The 18,375-nt window shown below is 43.5% G+C and overlaps 1 protein-coding gene across 6 annotated transcripts in view; it reads left to right on the forward strand.

Moving 5' to 3' along the window:
* The window catches only part of sppl3 (signal peptide peptidase 3), a 51,748-nt gene extending 42,461 nt beyond the window's left edge, over nucleotides 1–9,287 (forward strand). For 4 of the 6 annotated variants that reach the window (XM_042060490.1, XM_042060492.1, XM_042060493.1 and 1 more), the window contains exons 6-10: nucleotides 251–363; nucleotides 664–770; nucleotides 2,844–3,219; nucleotides 4,188–4,297; nucleotides 5,641–9,287. In XM_042060490.1, the coding sequence (XP_041916424.1) occupies nucleotides 251–363; nucleotides 664–770; nucleotides 2,844–3,219; nucleotides 4,188–4,297; nucleotides 5,641–5,712 (778 nt within the window). In that variant the 3' untranslated portion in view covers nucleotides 5,713–9,287. The remainder of the gene's footprint in view (nucleotides 1–250; nucleotides 364–663; nucleotides 771–2,843; nucleotides 3,220–4,187; nucleotides 4,298–5,640) is intronic. The other 2 variants (XR_006021858.1, XR_006021859.1) reach the window with 2 other exon arrangements.
* Nucleotides 9,288–18,375: the final 9,088 nt, after the last annotated feature.

Below are 18,375 nucleotides of genomic sequence, written 5' to 3' on the forward strand. Positions count from 1 at the left end.
GTCTGTGCTAGGGGCTTACAGTATATCACATCTTTTGAGGAGTACTAGTTTTGTAAGCCACGTGGGTAGAATAGTGAGTGGAAAATGATTCCCAAATGCTAACTAAGGAAAGAAGGAAGGCGAGAGAGTTGGACCTCAGGAACTCTGAGTTGAACTGGAAGGTGTTGTTCATTGTGTTTGTATTAATCTGTGTGTGTGTGTGTGTGTGTGTGTGTGTGTGTGTGTGTGTGTGCGTGTGCTCTCTCCTCAGGATCTCGTTCGGCTGCTGCGGGCGTTTTACCCTGGCCGAGCTTCTCTCCTTCTCCCTCTCAGTCATGCTCGTGCTCATATGGGTGCTGACGGGACACTGGCTTCTTATGGATGGTGCGTCACCGTGTGTGTGTGTGTGTGTGTGTGTGTGCTCTGGCGTTTGTGTCCATAACTGCTCCCTCCTTCTGTATCCTGTATCCCAGGATATTCCCTTTTTTAGTCAATCGAGAGAATGAGTGGGAATGATTGGTGTTTTTAAGTACATACATGTGTGTGTGTGCCTCTGTGTATAGGAATAATGTTGAAATGTTAGTACGTGGAGTTAGGAAGTATCTCATCTCTAAATAAGAATAGATGTGTATTGTACTTTCTAATGGGATTGTGTGTGTGTCCTCTCTCTCTCTCTCCCCACAGCCTTGGCCATGGGTCTGTGTGTGGCCATGATTGCCTTTGTGCGGCTGCCCAGTCTGAAGGTGTCGTGCCTGCTCCTGTCGGGCCTGCTCATCTATGATGTGTTCTGGGTAAGCTGCCCACATGCACAAGGGGGGTCACCACCACTGCCACACCTGCACGCATCCTCGTGCAAATGAATTGAGAACAAATCGTGAAGGAGATGAGGGTCCACTCCCCCAAAACACAAAGGGAAGTTGTAGTTGTTAGCAGAAAAAAACACCACCCAGACACTAAGAGTTTTTACTCAGGAAAAGTAGAAAAAAAGGAAGGGGGGGGGGGGGGTACCCTCCCAATACAAGTGGCTTACTTTGATGGGGATTTAAGAGGAAAATGGAATGGAAGTTAAAGGTGCTCTAAGCCAGTGTTTCTCAAAGTGGAGTCCGGGGACCCCTTCAGGAAATCCCCTTTGATGATGATTATGATGATGATATGAGAGGGCAGATTATTGGGCTCGAGTTCACTCTCAACGTGCCCACACGCTGCTCGAGTTCACTCTCAACGTGACCACACCTTTAGTTTTCCAAACTAAAGGTGTGTGTGTGGGAAACAGCTGTAGATTAAGTGGGAGGTGTGGCCTGATTATTATGGGTCTCTAGGAGCAGTGGAGTGATTGAGGAGGAAGTGTAGTTTACAGTACATCAACATGGAAATATTTCCATAGATCGTAATGAGCACTTTACTGGCCACGGTTACCCACAATCCTCGTAGATACTTTAGTATCTCTGTAGAGTGCCATTGTCTCCGATGGTCCGGCGCTTGTCTGGAAAGGCTATTTGACAGCAGGTCTGATCCTGACTGACGCTCCTGTGGACACAAGAGGCCCAGAGGTTGTTTGGAGGGCGTGGGGAGGTGATGACCTCATCATAGTCAAGGACAATCAAGGACAATCTTAGGGGATGAGTCAGGCAGCGCACACTAGACAACCAACATTTTACTTTTGCGTTTTTCATAAAATTTCACAATTTTTTTCATATAAATATCGTCTTTCACAAACATCTCTGTACATCTCTACACAGCCACATTAAGTCTCTCATCTGAATGAAAACGTTATTCTTTAAATTCGCTCTTGGCATTTATATAATTATTATGAAATGCAACACATTTTTTGCTCACCAACATGTTTTTTTTAATGCCTCCCTGCACATATTGATGTGTGTGAAAGCAAAAGCACGCGCACACTTGCACAATCACAATGGCTTAGCTGCAGCTGCAACACCACCACCACCACTGCCACCACCGCCATGCCCTGTGACTAAATGACGGTGTTGACGTAGGGCGGAGTGCCTTTTTTTGCCCCGTCTTGAGCACAGTTACAGTAGCGTAGAGGACCAACCTTATCTAAGACTCCGCCACTTGGCGTTCAGTCAGAACGTGTGCATCGCACCAGCGATCTGATTGACAGAGCACACACAGAGCAGAGAGGAAGTAAAAGTGGTGTCACCACTCACCCACGCACACAAACACACAAACACAATAGGAGGAAACAAAGGGCCTAGACGGCATACCTGTGAGGTCAAAGAAGGTCACTAATGCGTTCAAAGGAACAAAAGGAGATGGTTGCGGATATGCAGAAGTAGACTTTTGATTGGAGCAGTCGATCTGTGTCACATTCTGTTTCAGAAGCTCATGCAGTTGCCCAGGATTTGTTTCTTGTTTTGAAAACACAACTCTAAATATTTTTCAAGTGTAGCGCCTCTCTTTCATGCTACCCCCACCCCAAAAAAAGAAAACACTCTATCCATGTCAACATCATGAGTTCTCGAGGGAGCCCCTATCAAAGCTGTTTTGAAACATCCCGTCTTGATGTTTTTTCCAAATTCAAGTTAAAATATTTAATTTCCAAAAAGTGCACTGAATGTCCTTCCGTCCATCTCCAGCCCCCTGACACACAGGTTGTCCTCTCTACCTCTTAAATTGATATTCCGTTCTGTATAAGAAGGGCCCACATAAATTAATGTTTTCTCTGAAACGGGAATTAAAAATTCTTATTTTATATGAGCAATACTGTTTATGGTTATGATTACAGTTTTTTAAAAGCAACAAAGTTCTAAACAAAGTTAAGCTGTTTTTGTGAATTAAATTCAAAACTGGAAATCTCCCTTCCTCTCCTCCGACCACCCCTCCCCTCCTCGTGTCCCCAGGTGTTCTTCTCGGCGTACATCTTCAACAGCAACGTGATGGTGAAGGTGGCCACCCAGCCGGCCGACAACCCACTGGACGTGCTCTCGCGCAAGCTGCACCTGGGCCCCGGCGTGGGCCGCGACGTGCCGCGCCTCTCGCTGCCCGGCAAGCTGGTCTTCCCCAGCTCCACGGGCAGCCACTTCTCCATGCTGGGCATCGGCGACATAGTCATGCCAGGCCTGCTCCTCTGCTTCGTGCTGCGCTACGACAATTACAAGAAGCAGGCCAGCGGCGAGGCGGCCGGGGGCGTTCCTGGGGCACCGGGCACAGCGGGGAACATCGGGCGCATGCAGCGCGTCTCCTACTTCCACTGCACGCTCATCGGATACTTCATTGGTATGGAGAAGAGGAAGGGTGTGGGGGAGGACAGGTCTAGATAGGGGCGGGTGTGCATTACAGGGGCGGGTGTGCATTACAGGGGCGGGTGGGCTGGGCAGTCGTGGCCCACTGGTTAGGGCTTCGGGCTTGTAACCGAAGGGTTGCCGGTTCGATCCTCGACCAGTAGGAACGGCTAAAGTGCCCTTGAGCAAGGCACCTGAAGCCCTCACTGCTCCCCGAGCGCCGCTGTAGCAAGGCAGCTCACTGCTCTGGGTTAGTGTGTGCTTCACCTCACTGTGTGCTCTCTGTTCACGGATAGGATATATGCAGAGACGAAATTCCTTGTATACGCAAGTATACTTGGCCGAGAAACCTGATTTACATTTTTTTTTACATTTACATTAGTGAGGTGGACATGCAGAGGTTAGGGCTGTTACATTTCATTTGAGGGTTTCGCTTGAACGTGGAGAAGAAAAACCCCATTCGAATGGCAGGTTTTACTAATAATAACCTGCAGCAGTCTTGTCGACATTCCAGATACACCTGAACTTTACATCTTAGACGCTGAATTACTGTCATGACTGTGTTTACTCCATGACGGTGTTTCTCAATCCAGGTGTATGGGTATAGTTGCACTGTGCGTGTGCGTGTCAATCCAGGTGTATGGGTATGGTTGCACTGTGCGTGTGCGTGTCAATCCAGGTGTATGGGTATGGTTGCACTGTGTTTGCATATGAGGGTGTGTTGTGGTTTTGTGTGTGGTTATGTGTCTATATGAATATTGGTCTGATTTGTTTTCTTTTCTCTTTCTTTCTCACACACACTCCTCTTTCTCTCACACACACTTCACTCTTTCTCATTCACTTCTCTCTCTATCTCTCTCTCCCCCTCTCTCTATCTCTCTCCCTCCCCCTCTCTCTGTCTCTCTTTCTTTCTTACTTTCTTTCTCTCCCCTTCTCTCCCTCCCTCCCCCTCCCTCTCTGCAGGGTTGCTGACGGCCACCGTGGCATCTCGTATCCACCGCGCGGCCCAGCCCGCCCTACTCTACCTGGTGCCCTTCACACTGCTGCCTCTGCTGACCATGGCCTACCTGAAGGTGTGTGCGCGTGTGCGTGTGTGTGTGTGTGTGTGCGCGCGCGAGTGTGTGTGTGTGCGCGCGAGTGTGTGTGTGTGTGTGTGCGCGCGAGTGTGTGTGTGTGTGTGTGCGCGCGAGTGTGTGTGTGTGTGTGTGTGTGTGTGTGCGCGCGTGTGTGTGTGTGTGCGCGCGCGTGTGTGTGTGCGCGCGTGTGTGTGTGCGTGCGTGGTGTGTGTGTGTGGGTGTGTGTGCAGGTTGGCACCTGGTACCGGGTGAATGTGAGCCATTCATCTATAAAGCATGGCGAGTGCTTGGAGAAGTAGAAAAATAAAAGAGTTGTGTAAAACCACTAAATGCATCTCCTTCATGTGCCTGTGTATAGGCATGAGAAGATTATGCTTAAGATATGCTTTATAAAACTGGATTATCACAAAGCATGTAGGTCATCAACAGACTTTTGTAACACTGCTCTTTCATGAACTGTGGATACAAGGATGCAGGTGTTTGCACAGGTTATAAATTGCAGAATAATCACAGATCTGCAACAACAGTACACAAGCCTTCTGTGGCTGCACATAATAAGCACAGGCTCAACACCTTTGACTTGTGAAAGCACACCAAAGGAATTTCAACTTTACCATTTTGCTTGTTTGCCCAGAATTGTCTGACAGAGCATAGGCCATTGTGCTACTTTGACGTAATTAGTTAGCATGTTTAGGCTATATCCACACTTTTTTTTTTTGACAAGAAAAGTTGGCCAGGGAGCTTTTTTTCAATTTGAAAAACCGCTGGCCGCAAAATGCAATTGGGGGAGTTTTTTGCAGCCATAACAATGTGTGTTGATGTTGGCTAACATGATCGCTTTTCTAGCAACTGCAAAAAGGTATAAATGCAGCCTTGCAGTGTTGCTTGTCATTTGCTACAAGAGTAAAGAGTAGGTTAGTAAGGACTTGCAGAATGCACGGTAAGTCAAACTGGCTTTGACTTGATGAAGGCGTAAGCTTGGACAGAGAAGTGAGTGTTATTGTGTAAGAAAGATGTGATTGTAATACCCAATCAATGTTATCAGCACAACTCAATTAGTGTAGAGATGTACTTCATATTTATTTACTTGGTTACTTAGCTGTGAGCAAATAGAATATAGAATATTTTTTTTAGTACAGGAACCCCAAAGAACCAAAGGTCTTGCATTAGATAAAGTGCTGTTCTTATCTGTGGGAGAGCTTATGGGTGGGGAAACAGTAGTCAGTGTGTGGGTTTGCTTACAACTTGTGTGAGAGTGTGTGTGTGTGTGTGTGAGTGTGAGTGTTTGAGGTGCTTTGGTTCTCCCTCTGACATGTTGTTTTGTGGTGTGTCGTTGCCAGGGCGACTTGAGGCGCATGTGGTCCGAGCCGTTTCACACCAAGGGCACCGCCTCCCGGTTCCTGGAGGTATGATGCGTCACAGGGAGAGACAGCGAGAAGGGAGGCAGCCATGCGACCACCACCACCACCCGACCCAACCCGATCGGACCAGACCAGACCAGACCGGACGCCCCCAACAACCCCCCTCCCAACCCGGCCACCCTTCACGCACTCCGAGATAGAAAAGAGAGATAGAGAGAGAAGAGAGAGAAGAGGAGCAGCACATCCATGCAAGAGGGTAAGAGGGAGGGAAAAGCAAGAGGATATCTCCCTCCCTCTCTCCTCCATCATTTTCTTTCCGCCATTCTGCTGTCGTTTCTTTCCCTCCGACGTACCAGTACCTGGAGGATGGAGGATGGAGGATGGGGGGGGGGGGGGGGATGGATGGGGGGAAATGGGGAAAAAAAGAAAGGAAAGGAAAAAACGCTGCAGCTCTCGTCGGATCTCCACTGCCAAGCAAACTCTGTTTTTTACTTCTCTCACTCTTTTTTTTTTGTCCCTCATCCCCCTCTTTACATTTCCACCTTTCAGTCCCCCCTTTCTTTTCTTTCTCTCGCTCTTTCTTTCCCTTTCTCCTATTCTGTTATTCTACCTCTTGCCATCTCTCTCTCTCTCTCTCTCTCTCTCTCTCCCTCTCTCTCTCTCTCTCTCTCTCTCTCTCTCTCAGTTTGGTTTGCATCAGCGTACCTCTCTCTCTTTCTTGCCCACCCCATGCCTCTGACCCCTCGCCCTGTTGTTGTTTCTGCTGAGTTAAACGAGGCTTGACCTCCCTTCTGGACTGGATGGCTTAATGCGACTGAAGACTGAATCGCCTCCAGCTCACATGGTGTTGTTATAATTATTATTGTTCTTTTTTTTTTCTTCTTTTCTTCATTTTTTGTTTTTCCTTGTCCTTGACATTTCTTTTTTTTTTTTTTTTCTCTGATTTTTTTTTTTTTGAATCGGCATCAAGACTGAACAGACATTTAAAAAAAAAGAAAAAAGGATGACGTTTTTTTTTTTTTTTTTTTTAAATCACTGCACAGCAGAAAATGCAAACAGGACCGCCGCTGTCTGCAAGAACTATCACGACAACCCCGCCCCTCACTGGGACCAGCACAAGCATTAAGGCCTACACACACGTTTACCATTTTCTCTCTTCTTTCCTCTCTCTCTCTTTCTCTCCTCCGACTACTTTGCTCTCACCTCTTCTCTCGTCTTTACAGATACATGTATTTTATTTAGAAAGAAAAGAGAGATTTTATTCTTGGCATATACAGAAAATGATGCATTATGGAAAACAAACAAAAAAAAAGAATTGGTGTGTGTCTTCATGCTTAAATGAGGCTAAAGACACATCTTTTTTGTAAATAGATGTACACACGTATTAAGGTTATCATGTTTTGGGGATGGGGGGGGCTTTGTGTGTGTGTGTGTGTGTGTGTGTGTGTGTTTGAGATTTGTAGAGGAACTGATTTCAAGAGTTGCTTTTAGCTACGGGCATGGAGGCTAAAATTTGTGGCGGTATTGTGGAATCGACATTTTGGGGGTTTAGAAATGTGTGTTTGTGGTGTGTATGCAAAGTGTGTGTGTGTGTGTGTGTGTGTGTGTGTGTGTGTGTGTGTGTTTCGCTAGGCTCTTCTGTATAAATCTGACGACCTACAGAGCCGACCCCACGCTCCCCCTCCCGTATTTTGGGCAGAACAAGATGTCCCGAGTTGTTAGAATTTCGTTTGTGTTCATTTTTCGTTTAGGTTAACTGCTCTCGTCCAATCATGCTTTTGCCCAACCTGTGTGTGTGTGTGTGTGAGAGAGAGAGAGATATAGAGAGAAAGCATGAATGACGGTTTTTTGGTTTGTGAGAATCTATGGCGTTACTAAGCAGTCTTTTGTTTATGGCCACCAGTAGGAGAAGTCATTGTGTTGGTTTGCCCTTGAGGCCTGGGCCCAGGTAACGTTGAGGATTGTAACATTGTCTTGTTTTGTCCTTGAGGCCTGGGCCCAGGTAACGTTGAGGATTGTAACATTGTCTTGTTTTGTCCTTGAGGCCTGGGCCCAGGTATCATTGGGGATTGTAACATTGTCTTGTTGTGTCCTTGAGGCCTGGGCCCAGGTATCATTGGATTTAATCAGCGCACACTGCACCTCGTTCCCTCCTGGAAATGCTTTGGATTGCACTCTTACGATGTGTTTCAAAGGTCACATTCCTACCACAAGTCCTTCAAATTCTTTTTCATGAGAAATTAGAAGGTGTGTGTGTGTGTGTGTGTGTGTGAGAGAGAGAGAGAAAGAGAGTGAGTGTGTATGTTAAGAGTGTGTGTGTGTGTGTGTGTGTGAGACGCAACACCGTTTGCTTGCTCTTGAGTGTGTGTCTGGCTTCTCGTCCCCCGCCCGATCTCTTGCTTTTGTGTCCAGCTTTTCTGAGCGCCTCTGTCAGGTCTGGGGGGCCTTGCATGGCATTGTACAGCGTGTGTCAGTCATTCCTTTGAACTGCATTTCACAGGGCCCTGGCGACAGCACCCACCCAACCCTATGCGCGCACACACACACACACACACACACACACACACACACACAGACATATGAACCCTGAGCCCCTCAACGTGGTCCCCCACATGAACATTGGCACAAAGATTGGAGGAGGATAATTATAGATGATATAGAGGACAACCCCCCCCACCCCTCCCCCCACCCCCCAGCTGAAAAGAACAGTGAGTGGTGACCCGGGAACCTCTTTGGCAGTTTCTAATCAACTTTGTTTGTTTATTTGTTTGTCTGTCAGTTTGTTTTTGTTGGGATGGACCTCCCCTCCCTCCAGCAGAATGTTGCAGTAACACCACCCCCCTCCAACACACACAAACAAACACACACACACACACACACACACACACACACGGATGTGGTGTTGACAATGGCTGACTAGAGGTGACATGACTGATCTTAGAGTCTTGTCACACATCCCTCCATCTCAAGCAAGATGGCTGATCAGCTGGTAACCATGGATACGGACCCATACCCGCACCACATCTGCATCTCCCATACCTCCCCATACACCCCTGCCTTGCCCCCATCTACCCACCCCATGGATGTTACCAGGCAAACATACGCAAACACACAACGGTGGATCTTCGTAAACAAGAACACACTGACTATGATGATGACGGTGATTATTACGTACAACCAAACTTCCTTTTTTTATCAAAAGATTGCTCTTGGTTTATCGCCGTTTGTAATATTATTTTTTTCCACTTAGTACTGTAGAGTTTTATTTTATACTCATCTGCCCCCTCCCTCCTCTCCCCTCCTGCCCCTCTCCTCCTTCCACCAGGGGGGCAAATGGCTCTGTTGGTGTTCTTCTTCAAACATTACAGCCAAAATGGATTCTGTACAAAACTCAAAAAGAGGAAAAAAAAATGTTTTAAAAAATGACGTGAAATGAATAAATGAATAAATAAATAAAGAACTGTGTAGTGAAACATATGGATCCTGACAACGAGCTGTACTGGAAACATTTCACTAACCCCCAACCCTCCCCCCAAACCTAACCCAGCTCCCAATGCCCTCCCCCCCTTCCCCCAAGCCCTCTATCAGTCAGGATTGTGATGTAAATAAACACGACTCTAACTGTACCCGTCTCCTTCGTCTTTTGTGCTCAGCCTCTCACTGAAGAACTGCTGTACACTAATTTCCCCGTGTATTAGCCGTATTGTGTATAAACCGCACACTGTTAGTTTGTTAGTTGTCCCCTTAGGGAAATTCTTTTTCAAAGTTTCCTACGTTTTCATCGTACATGGTCACTGGTATAGGATGGCACATACTTATTTCAGACATCTTAGACATTTGGCACAGACTTTTTAGGCACTTGACATATGACATAAAAAGAAATAATAAAAAATTGACTTGGTAACACTTTACGGTAAGGGTACATGAATTATCATGAATTCATGCAGCAATTAATTATGCATTATTTCATTCCTTTATATATTATGAATCATCAGGAATTGACATGAGTTCATAGTCTCATTCATGACCTCATGCATGAACAACATATCAACTAAAGCATTAGGTACATCATTATGATTTATGATCATCATGATTACATGAATGTAAGGTTAATAGCTCATGAGTACATCATGTTTGTGGCCCCTCAGCTGAAGTGTGAACAATGGGATGTGTTTATAGAACTGCACAAGTTGTGATCAAATCAGAATTTGAGTAGTGATGACCACATTTTTGGCAGAAAGACATCATTATGATCATTCGTAATAAATCATAATGATGTGCCCACCATACTTAATGCTTTAGTTGATGTGTTGTTCATGTATGAGGTCACAAATGACAGAATATAAACTCATGTAAATTTCTGATGATTCATGAGTTATTAAGGAATTAAGTAATACATAAATCATGAATTAATTAATGCATGAATTCATGATAATTGATGTACCCTTACCGTAAAGTGTTACCATTGACTTTTACAGTAGTCCTGTGGTGGTTCTCTATAGTGTGTAGGGTTTTGTTGGGGTATCATGGGTGTGTCTGGCTTTCCTCAGCCCCTACTTAAAGGTGCTATACATGAAATTCTGTAGCCTTGGAGTTGTCTTGAACATGGGCACAAAGAGAGTTATACCAAAGTCCTTTTAGGCAAGTCCCTCCACTCGGTGGCCATATTGCAATGCTTTTTGGGCACTTATCGGGCTATTTCGGTAAGTCACGGACACCAATCTTGCTCCAGCGGCGAGATCACAACACATGATTGGCACGATGTCTTCACACACCACATGGTTGGCTCAATGTATTCACAACACAGCACATGATTGGCTCAATGTATTCACACGTCGACGTTCATCAACGCTCATCTCATTTCATACTGTACCCCTCAGGCATACTCTGAGAAACCTCGCTTAGAAGTACACCTTGCTGGGCACACCTTATGAAAGAGCCCTATTGTTTTACTTTGCTAAGATAATAATGTTCACCACTTTCTCTGAACCCGTTTACACAGGTTTGTTACCAAATCTTGTAGCCAACTTGGTGAAATATTTAGATAAGACAGAACAGTGAGCACTTGGCAGTGTACCTACTTCAGTCTTGACTTAAAAGTGAGTTGAGATGCTGGACTCCAGCTGTTTCCTGCACATGCCCTAAGTGTCCTCCACAGACACTCCTCCATAGGCTGCTTAGGCATCTACTCATAACTCTGCATTTCTATGGAGGATATTTTGAGTGCTGTATCTCCTCATTAGAAGGTCTGCTGTAACCTACTCAAGCATTTGGTTTAACTATCCCACAGCGAAACTAGGGTATTGTTGTAAATCTCAAAAAGACTTGGCCCAACGGTTTCCGAATCTCATACTTTGCTGTATGTTCCACAAGGTAAACCTGCTTTTCAACTTTTTAACAGAGTGTTAATAATATGGGTGGTTTTGCTGGTTGCATTTGGGTGGAGGGGCTTTTGTTGGTTTGAAAATGATACTTTTTCAGTTTCCTTCCTGCCTTCTTTTAATGCTGCACACATGTTCTTTGGTCTTTCACAGGTTGTAGTGTTGATGCAATTTAGGTAAAGTTTGGTTTGGCCCACTTTGAATAAGCAGCATGCAATGACCAAATTATCCAAAGGGGGGCAGACCAGTTGTAACACTGGAAAACTCCATAACTGCAAATGACCTGATACCTTAATGCATCTACTGTTTTGTCAAAAGTTAAACACATCCATAAACATAAATAAAATAGCAGGATAAAACAAATAATAAATAATAGTCTATGATGAAAATACATGGAAATAAAAAGTACTATTTAAAATTATTTAGTATGTGCAGGAACATTTAGATGTATTCTTAAAGAAACAATAATACATTAAGCAAGTTTTAAAGTCAACATTTATCAATACATCTCCAATAGTTTTGAACGTTTCAACCAGAAACCCTATAGGAACAGATTGAAAGGGTCTATATGGCCTGGCGGACATGTTCCAGGGACCTGTTCAGGATATGTGGAAGTTGTTCTTGTGCATTGAACTACAGACTACAGTTCTATTCATGTCATGTCAGCTGTGATGTCTGACCTTTACACTGTATTTTCTAGTTCTCTAGTTATAGTTCTATATTTTTGCAGCTATGTTTTTTTAATGAACATAGCTGCCCTTGAGCAAGGCACCTAACCCCTTACTGCTCCCTGAGCGCCGCTGTTGATGCAGGCAGCTCACTGCGCCGGGATTAGTGTGTGCTTCACCACTTTGTGTACACTGTGTGTTGTGTGTGTTTCACTAATTCATGGACTGGGTTAAATGCAGAGACCAAATTTCCCTCACGGGATCAAAAGAGTATATACTAATACTTATTTTGGGTATTATAGTGGAGTCTGCTGTTGTGCATCATGGTCAGCAGGTGGCAGCATAGCTCAGATGAAATGTAGTTACCCAAAAAAATCCTGCTCAATGTGCGTTAATGTTTCTCTGTCACTGTAATTCAATTTCATCAAACATTGTATGCACAATGCAGTTAGGAAATGCAATATACTTACTGACTTAATACAAGCAAAGAGATATTTATGCCATCTGCCCTGTGTAAATTGTCAAACACAGTGACGTGTGTGTGTGTGTGTGTGTGTGTGTGTGTGTGTGTGTGTGCATGTGCATGTGCATGTGCATGTGCATGTGTTTGTTTCAAGGTGTGTTGTAACATGCACCTCACTTTATTGTTACTGTGTAATAGTAATCTCTCTTTGAGCCACTCAACATTCCAAGTTGACAGCTCATCTCAACTTCGGCCTTCCGGCCACAGGGGGGCAGTATCGCTCTTGATGCACTCAGTTTCCCCAGCTCGTCAAGAAAATGGCCGCCTGACCCTGCAGAGCGCTGACTCAGGGCTTTGCAGAGGCCAGAGGAGAAGGAGAGAGGGCTCAGGGTGTCACTGAACTGCTGAGTCATCTTTAAACACTTGTTTGTCCACAGCAGTGCCTCTGTCCACCGAACAGAACCCTCATATAAGTTCTGGTTTGGTCTTGCTTTTGGTTCAAGGTAGTCACAGCCTGCAGTGATAAGACTGCATAGGCTAGTTGGATGTGAATTCACTGAGACAGTTATTTTTTTAATGACATAGCAATCTTCCAGCCAAACTCTTGAGGTGAATTTGCAAAAATAAGTCTTAAGAGGATGTTCATTAGCTTCATTAATGATCCAGTGAACATCAAAAGGCAAATAGAGGAATTACCATAGACAAAAAGAAGAAACACATCTTTTTATACATATAAATATACTTATACACTAGCCTTTTTATACTTGTAAATACTTATTTATACTTATAAATACTTATATATCTATACTACTTACATCTGGATATAGAGAAATAAGGTGCATTGTGGCACCTTATGCCGTGTACCTTTGTTCTAACCTACCTAGATGCCTATCTACAGTAGAACATAGTGTTCTTTACATTATGTATGAAACTGCAGATGTACTTTGCTTCTACTGCTATAGAGGGTAGATAACAGGGGCAGATGTAGACTGGACAAGAGTGAGAAGAACACACACACACACTGTGGACACTGTGTGTGTGTGTGTGTGTGAAGATAACAGGGGTAGATGTAGGCTGGAAACCTGCGAGAAGACACACCACTGTGTGTGTGTGTGTGTGTGTGTATTGCAGAGGGGGTGGTTGAGGGTCACTAAGGTCAAGCCGGCCAGAGCAAAAGAGACACACTGGCTGTGGAATTTCTAGGGTCCACCCCTCCATCCTCATTGGCCAGGGGGCCTCCAGCGAGATCTTCTCGTCGCTCTCCCACCGCCACCAACCTCCATCGACATGCGTGTGGACAGGATTCCATCGAGGCCCTCTGGATTCTAGCAGGTTCCGTATGGGATCGGAAAGAGCTGGAAGGCAGGGAAGAGCTGGAGAAAAAGATACCACAGGGGCTTGTGTCACACACACACACACACACACACACACAGTCTCTCTCTCTCTCTCTTTCTCATACATACACATTCACTCTTTCTCTCTCTCTCATACACACACTCTCTCTATCTCTCTATCTCTCACACTCTCACACACACACACCCACACACCCACCCCCCACACACACACACACAGGCAGGTGACACCACCCTGAAGGCCAATTCCAGAACAGTGTGACATGTGCTGACAAGTGGCAAAATCCCAAGTATGCCTGCAACGTTATTCCTCTGACTTGAAGGAGATGAGCAGGAGAACTGTTCTCTACCATATTTGAGTTGCTTGGGCTAGTTTCTGGCTACATATTTTGCACTCAATTTAAAAGCACTCATATGAAAATCATCCCACTGATGACTAATGTCATGGAAGCACTCTCATATTGTCAGATACCTTCTTACTGGGTTGCTGGGATTTTTTCCATCTTTGCTTCACTCTTCGAAGTGTAGCAGTACATACACTTAGATAAGGTAGTCAAGTGTCCTGTGTGCAGTTTGAAAGATAGGTATACTTTCAAAATTATTGTTTTTTTATCATTGTGAATGTGTATTTCCTTGTTTTGTATGCATCACATAATGTGTAAGATACTGGATACAAAATTTCCTTCGATACTAATAATGAAAGTATCTATCTATATAACTACCTATCTATACTGTATGTATCTATCTACAGTATTTATCTGACTTGAAATACCTGTTCTGGAATTATTAGTAGTAACTGGCCATTACCTCTGTCATTGGGAGTCAAATTTTACTTAAACAAAAATGATGTTGTCCTTGGATGTTTTCTTATTGAAAAGCTGTGTTCTGTGCTGGTTCTTTGGGTAAAAGCACCATGATTATTTTTTATAGTACTGCAACTTCCTCCTCTTTTGTACACAGAAATTCCACAAGAGTAGAAAAGAAAACTAGAGTAGAAAACCATTCTGATGACTATAACTACCCTCATCCAAGTTAATATATTGTATCATGCACTTTAAATCATTTACTCATCTCTGAAGCAATTGGCTAATTTTTCTCTTTCTCTCTCTCTCTCTCTCTCTCTCTCTCTCTCTCTCTCTCTCTCTCTCTCTCTCTCTCTCTCTCTCTCTCTCTCTCTCTCTCTAAAAAATCCCTCTCCCAAACAAGCTAACTATAGAAACCCTGTTCCATAGCCCTAGTTAATCGAAACAGCCCTGCAGTCTCTTTGCAGGTTGGCTATACATTCGCAGCCCAACGAAGAAAAAAAAAAGCCTGCGAGCATTTGGCTTGACAGCCATGGCTGATGGACGAGGTTCCTGATGACTGTTAGGTAATGAGCGGTAATTGTGAACCTCCTGATTGGACAAGTGGGCTGCCCAACCCCTTATGCCCCCACCCCCCTCCACCCCCAACCCATATTCCCTATCACCATCAACTTCACAAGCTCCACTACCTACCCCCACCCCCCGATGCAGCATTCCGGGGCTTGTTTGAGTAAAGGGCCTGTTTGCCCCTCATGTGCAGTGGGTTCCCCTCTCACCCGGCGACCTTTGAACCTTCGCTGCATTCCACATGCAGACTGTGAGGTACAGGGAGGAATTCCTGTGAAGTTAATGGGTTGCTGGGATTTTTTCCATCTTTGCTTCACTCTTCGAAGTGTAGTAGTACACACTCTTGGATAAGGTAGTCAAGTGTCCTGTGTGCAGTTTGAATGACTTTATACTGCACACCTGAAGCAGGAATGGACAGAGATATGGTTAGAATGTTTTTGCCATTATTTAAGAATAAAGAGTTTTTTTAGGAAGTTATACTTAATATAGAAAATATGGAAGACAAGGGCTGAGTGACTAGCATTTGGTTGACATACCAACCTATTCTCATGAATTTCAAATATGTTGCACACCTACCTACTCTGACATGACCATTTATCATGTCAGAGTTTCTCATGTTAAAAATCAGGTTTCACAGTCCATTGCTGACTGATATGTGTTGACTACATGCTTGTATAATGCTTGCCTATACAAGTCTTTCACTGTCTAACCCAAGGAACATGTACTGAATTCCATTTTTAGAGCACCTCTCACACTCAAAGTGTGCGTCCCGCAAGTACCGACTTCGAGAGGGAGAGTCTATATGAGCTTGCAGGATGAAATGACTGAGCTATAAGATAGTAGGGTTTGGGATGTTTTTTGACACGTTCCCCACCCCCCTACCCTCCCCAAAACACCCTTCGTCCCCAGCCCCTGAAGCCTTTCATGGCGTTAAGAAAAGAGCCACGTCCAAGAGAAGGAGAAGGGGGCCGTGCCACCCACACTGCAAGAATGTCATACATCTCGTGTGTGGACCCTGTTTCAGACGCTTGGGGGGAGGGGGAGAGGAGGAGGAGGAAGAGGGGGTGCTGTATGCCTGTGGGAGCCCCTCATCACACACACACACACATACACACACACACACACACACACTAAGACATACATGCTGCACCACGCTATTAAAATGATTGTTGATTATTGAAGAGATGGGGAGGCTGATTAGGTGCTGACCTGTTTTTGAGGGGAAACGGAGGGACTTAAAGTGAGAAACTGCAGAGAGGGAGAGAGAGAGAGAGAGAGGCTGCAGGAGTGGTGGAGGGGTTGAGGGGGCGGTGATGGGGTTGGGGGGTCAAAGGGTAGCGGAAGAAGGAAGGAACATTTTTGGAGGAAGGGAACAGGGTGGAGAGGAGGGGGTAGAACAATAACAAAAACCCTACCTCCCAGGTCTCAAAAGAGTCTTTCAACCTCGCGTCAGCTTCAGCTGCTGACTTATATATAGAGAAACCCTTAACTTTGTCTCAAGTAAGACTTTCTACTGGTCTCCACCATTGTGTGTCATTCAGTGTGTGTCTACCAAGGCGGCCATTTTGTGAGCTAAATTTACAGAAGCACTGTGTGTGTGTGTGTGTGTGTGTGTGTGTGTGTGTGTGTGTGTGTGTGTGTGTGTGTGTGTTTGTGTGTCCTGTTGGGTGTTTATGTATCCACAAGATGTAGACATGGCCAAACTTGCTTCAGTTTTTCCTGGTGTCTATAATATTTCAAGATACATATCTACAATTTTGATTTTGAAAAAGACACTGAACTGGTCAAGTTCTAATAATCATAAAAAAAACACTTCTATTAGGTTTTAGTAAAATATGAATAACAACTGAAATCTTTAGCTTCATAATCTAAATCTTAAAGCCCTAAAAAAACCATTTCAGAATCTAAATCGTTAAGCATTATCAGACATAAATCAGTTTAATTCTCCTTATGACATGTTCTGATATTATAATCATTATGAGATATACTTGCATGTTAATTTAAATGTAAAGATAAATTACTGAAGAGTTGGGAATAATTATTTTGTGAAACACAGTACAAAGAAACAAAATATTTGCATTTCATCCTGCCAAATTTCCTAAATATCCCATTCAATATCATTCATAACCTATTTTATATTTTTGTGGGTTTGTAAAAATATAAACTCCCTGCTAAGTAATGAATGTAAATGAAAATATGGAGTAGCCTATCAAAAGATTTTGTCTCTACAAAATAACTTTACATCTTTACAAAACAAACATTCAAAGCGAAATAGAATGAGAATAAACAGATTTCATCGACTAACTTCTAAATAAAAGTATAATAATAATAATAATAATAATAATAATAATAATAATAATAATACAAGGCTAATGCCGAAATCATACAAATATTGTCTTTCTCACACAAATTATTGAATATTGTTATCATCACAATTGATTAAAATGTATTTAATTATTTAATACTAACTCAAAGGGAAAGAGAGCCTATTATCTTACTTCTATTTATTTCTTTCAAATTCTTTTCTTATTTTATTCATTTTTTCCTTCTTCTGTAACGCATTTCCCAATAACTTTCTTTCTGTCAGCTTGTTTTAAATTCTCTTTATGGCTTACAATTTCACAGGTACTAATGTTGTTCACTAAAATGTGCAAATAAATTGTTTGAATCAAGCATTTAAGAAGTTATGTTACCATTATAGTTGTTAAATGAATTAACTTAAGGGGGAAAGCCTAAATTATTGATCTTATGGCCAGTTGACTGATGTGCACATCTTGAGGTAGGTGGTTTGCTATTAAGTATTAGTCTAATTGATTTAGTCATAAGAGTAGCCTTAGATGAAGACTTCCCAGTTATTCTGCATCCAAGGACAAAAGTCACTGGCTGTGCAATCAACAGACAAGGGTTTTTTTTTTCTTCTTTTTTTCTTTTGGCTTAACACACTGCTGAAATCAGGTTAACCTTTCATCCATTTACCATCCTGTGACTACTACTTTATTAACTGACATATAAGTGCTGATTTTTGTAGATTGTGTCTGTAACTTTTTTGTAATTATTTTGGTATTTTCATTGCTCAGAAAATGGTTAGAATACATGAAAATCCTTTAGAAAGTTATAAAGCTGGGGCATTTTACCTTGTGCAGATGGTTAATATTATTGGGAGAGACTGATGACTGATTTAAGATCTGAAAGTGTCCAGGCTATAAGGCACATTACACAAACGTTTACAGAAGGTTGTTCATATGTTCTCAAATGCAAGCTGAAAGAAAGCAGGACAACAGAATGACAGCAGGCAACAGAGAAAGGAAGGGGAAGAGGGAGGAGAGAGAGAGCGAGAGAAGCAAAGGAAGAGATGAAGAGAGAGAGGATAGAAAAGGCATCCCTTCTTTTACAATTCCTTTGAATATGTGCTTAAATCTGACATCAAACACTTTTCTGCCACTAAACTGCACAATTAGATCCTCACTTTATGTGTGTGTG

This window comes from Alosa sapidissima, chromosome 13 (assembly GCF_018492685.1).
Source record: "Alosa sapidissima isolate fAloSap1 chromosome 13, fAloSap1.pri, whole genome shotgun sequence".
Lineage (NCBI taxonomy): Eukaryota > Metazoa > Chordata > Actinopteri > Clupeiformes > Clupeidae > Alosa > Alosa sapidissima.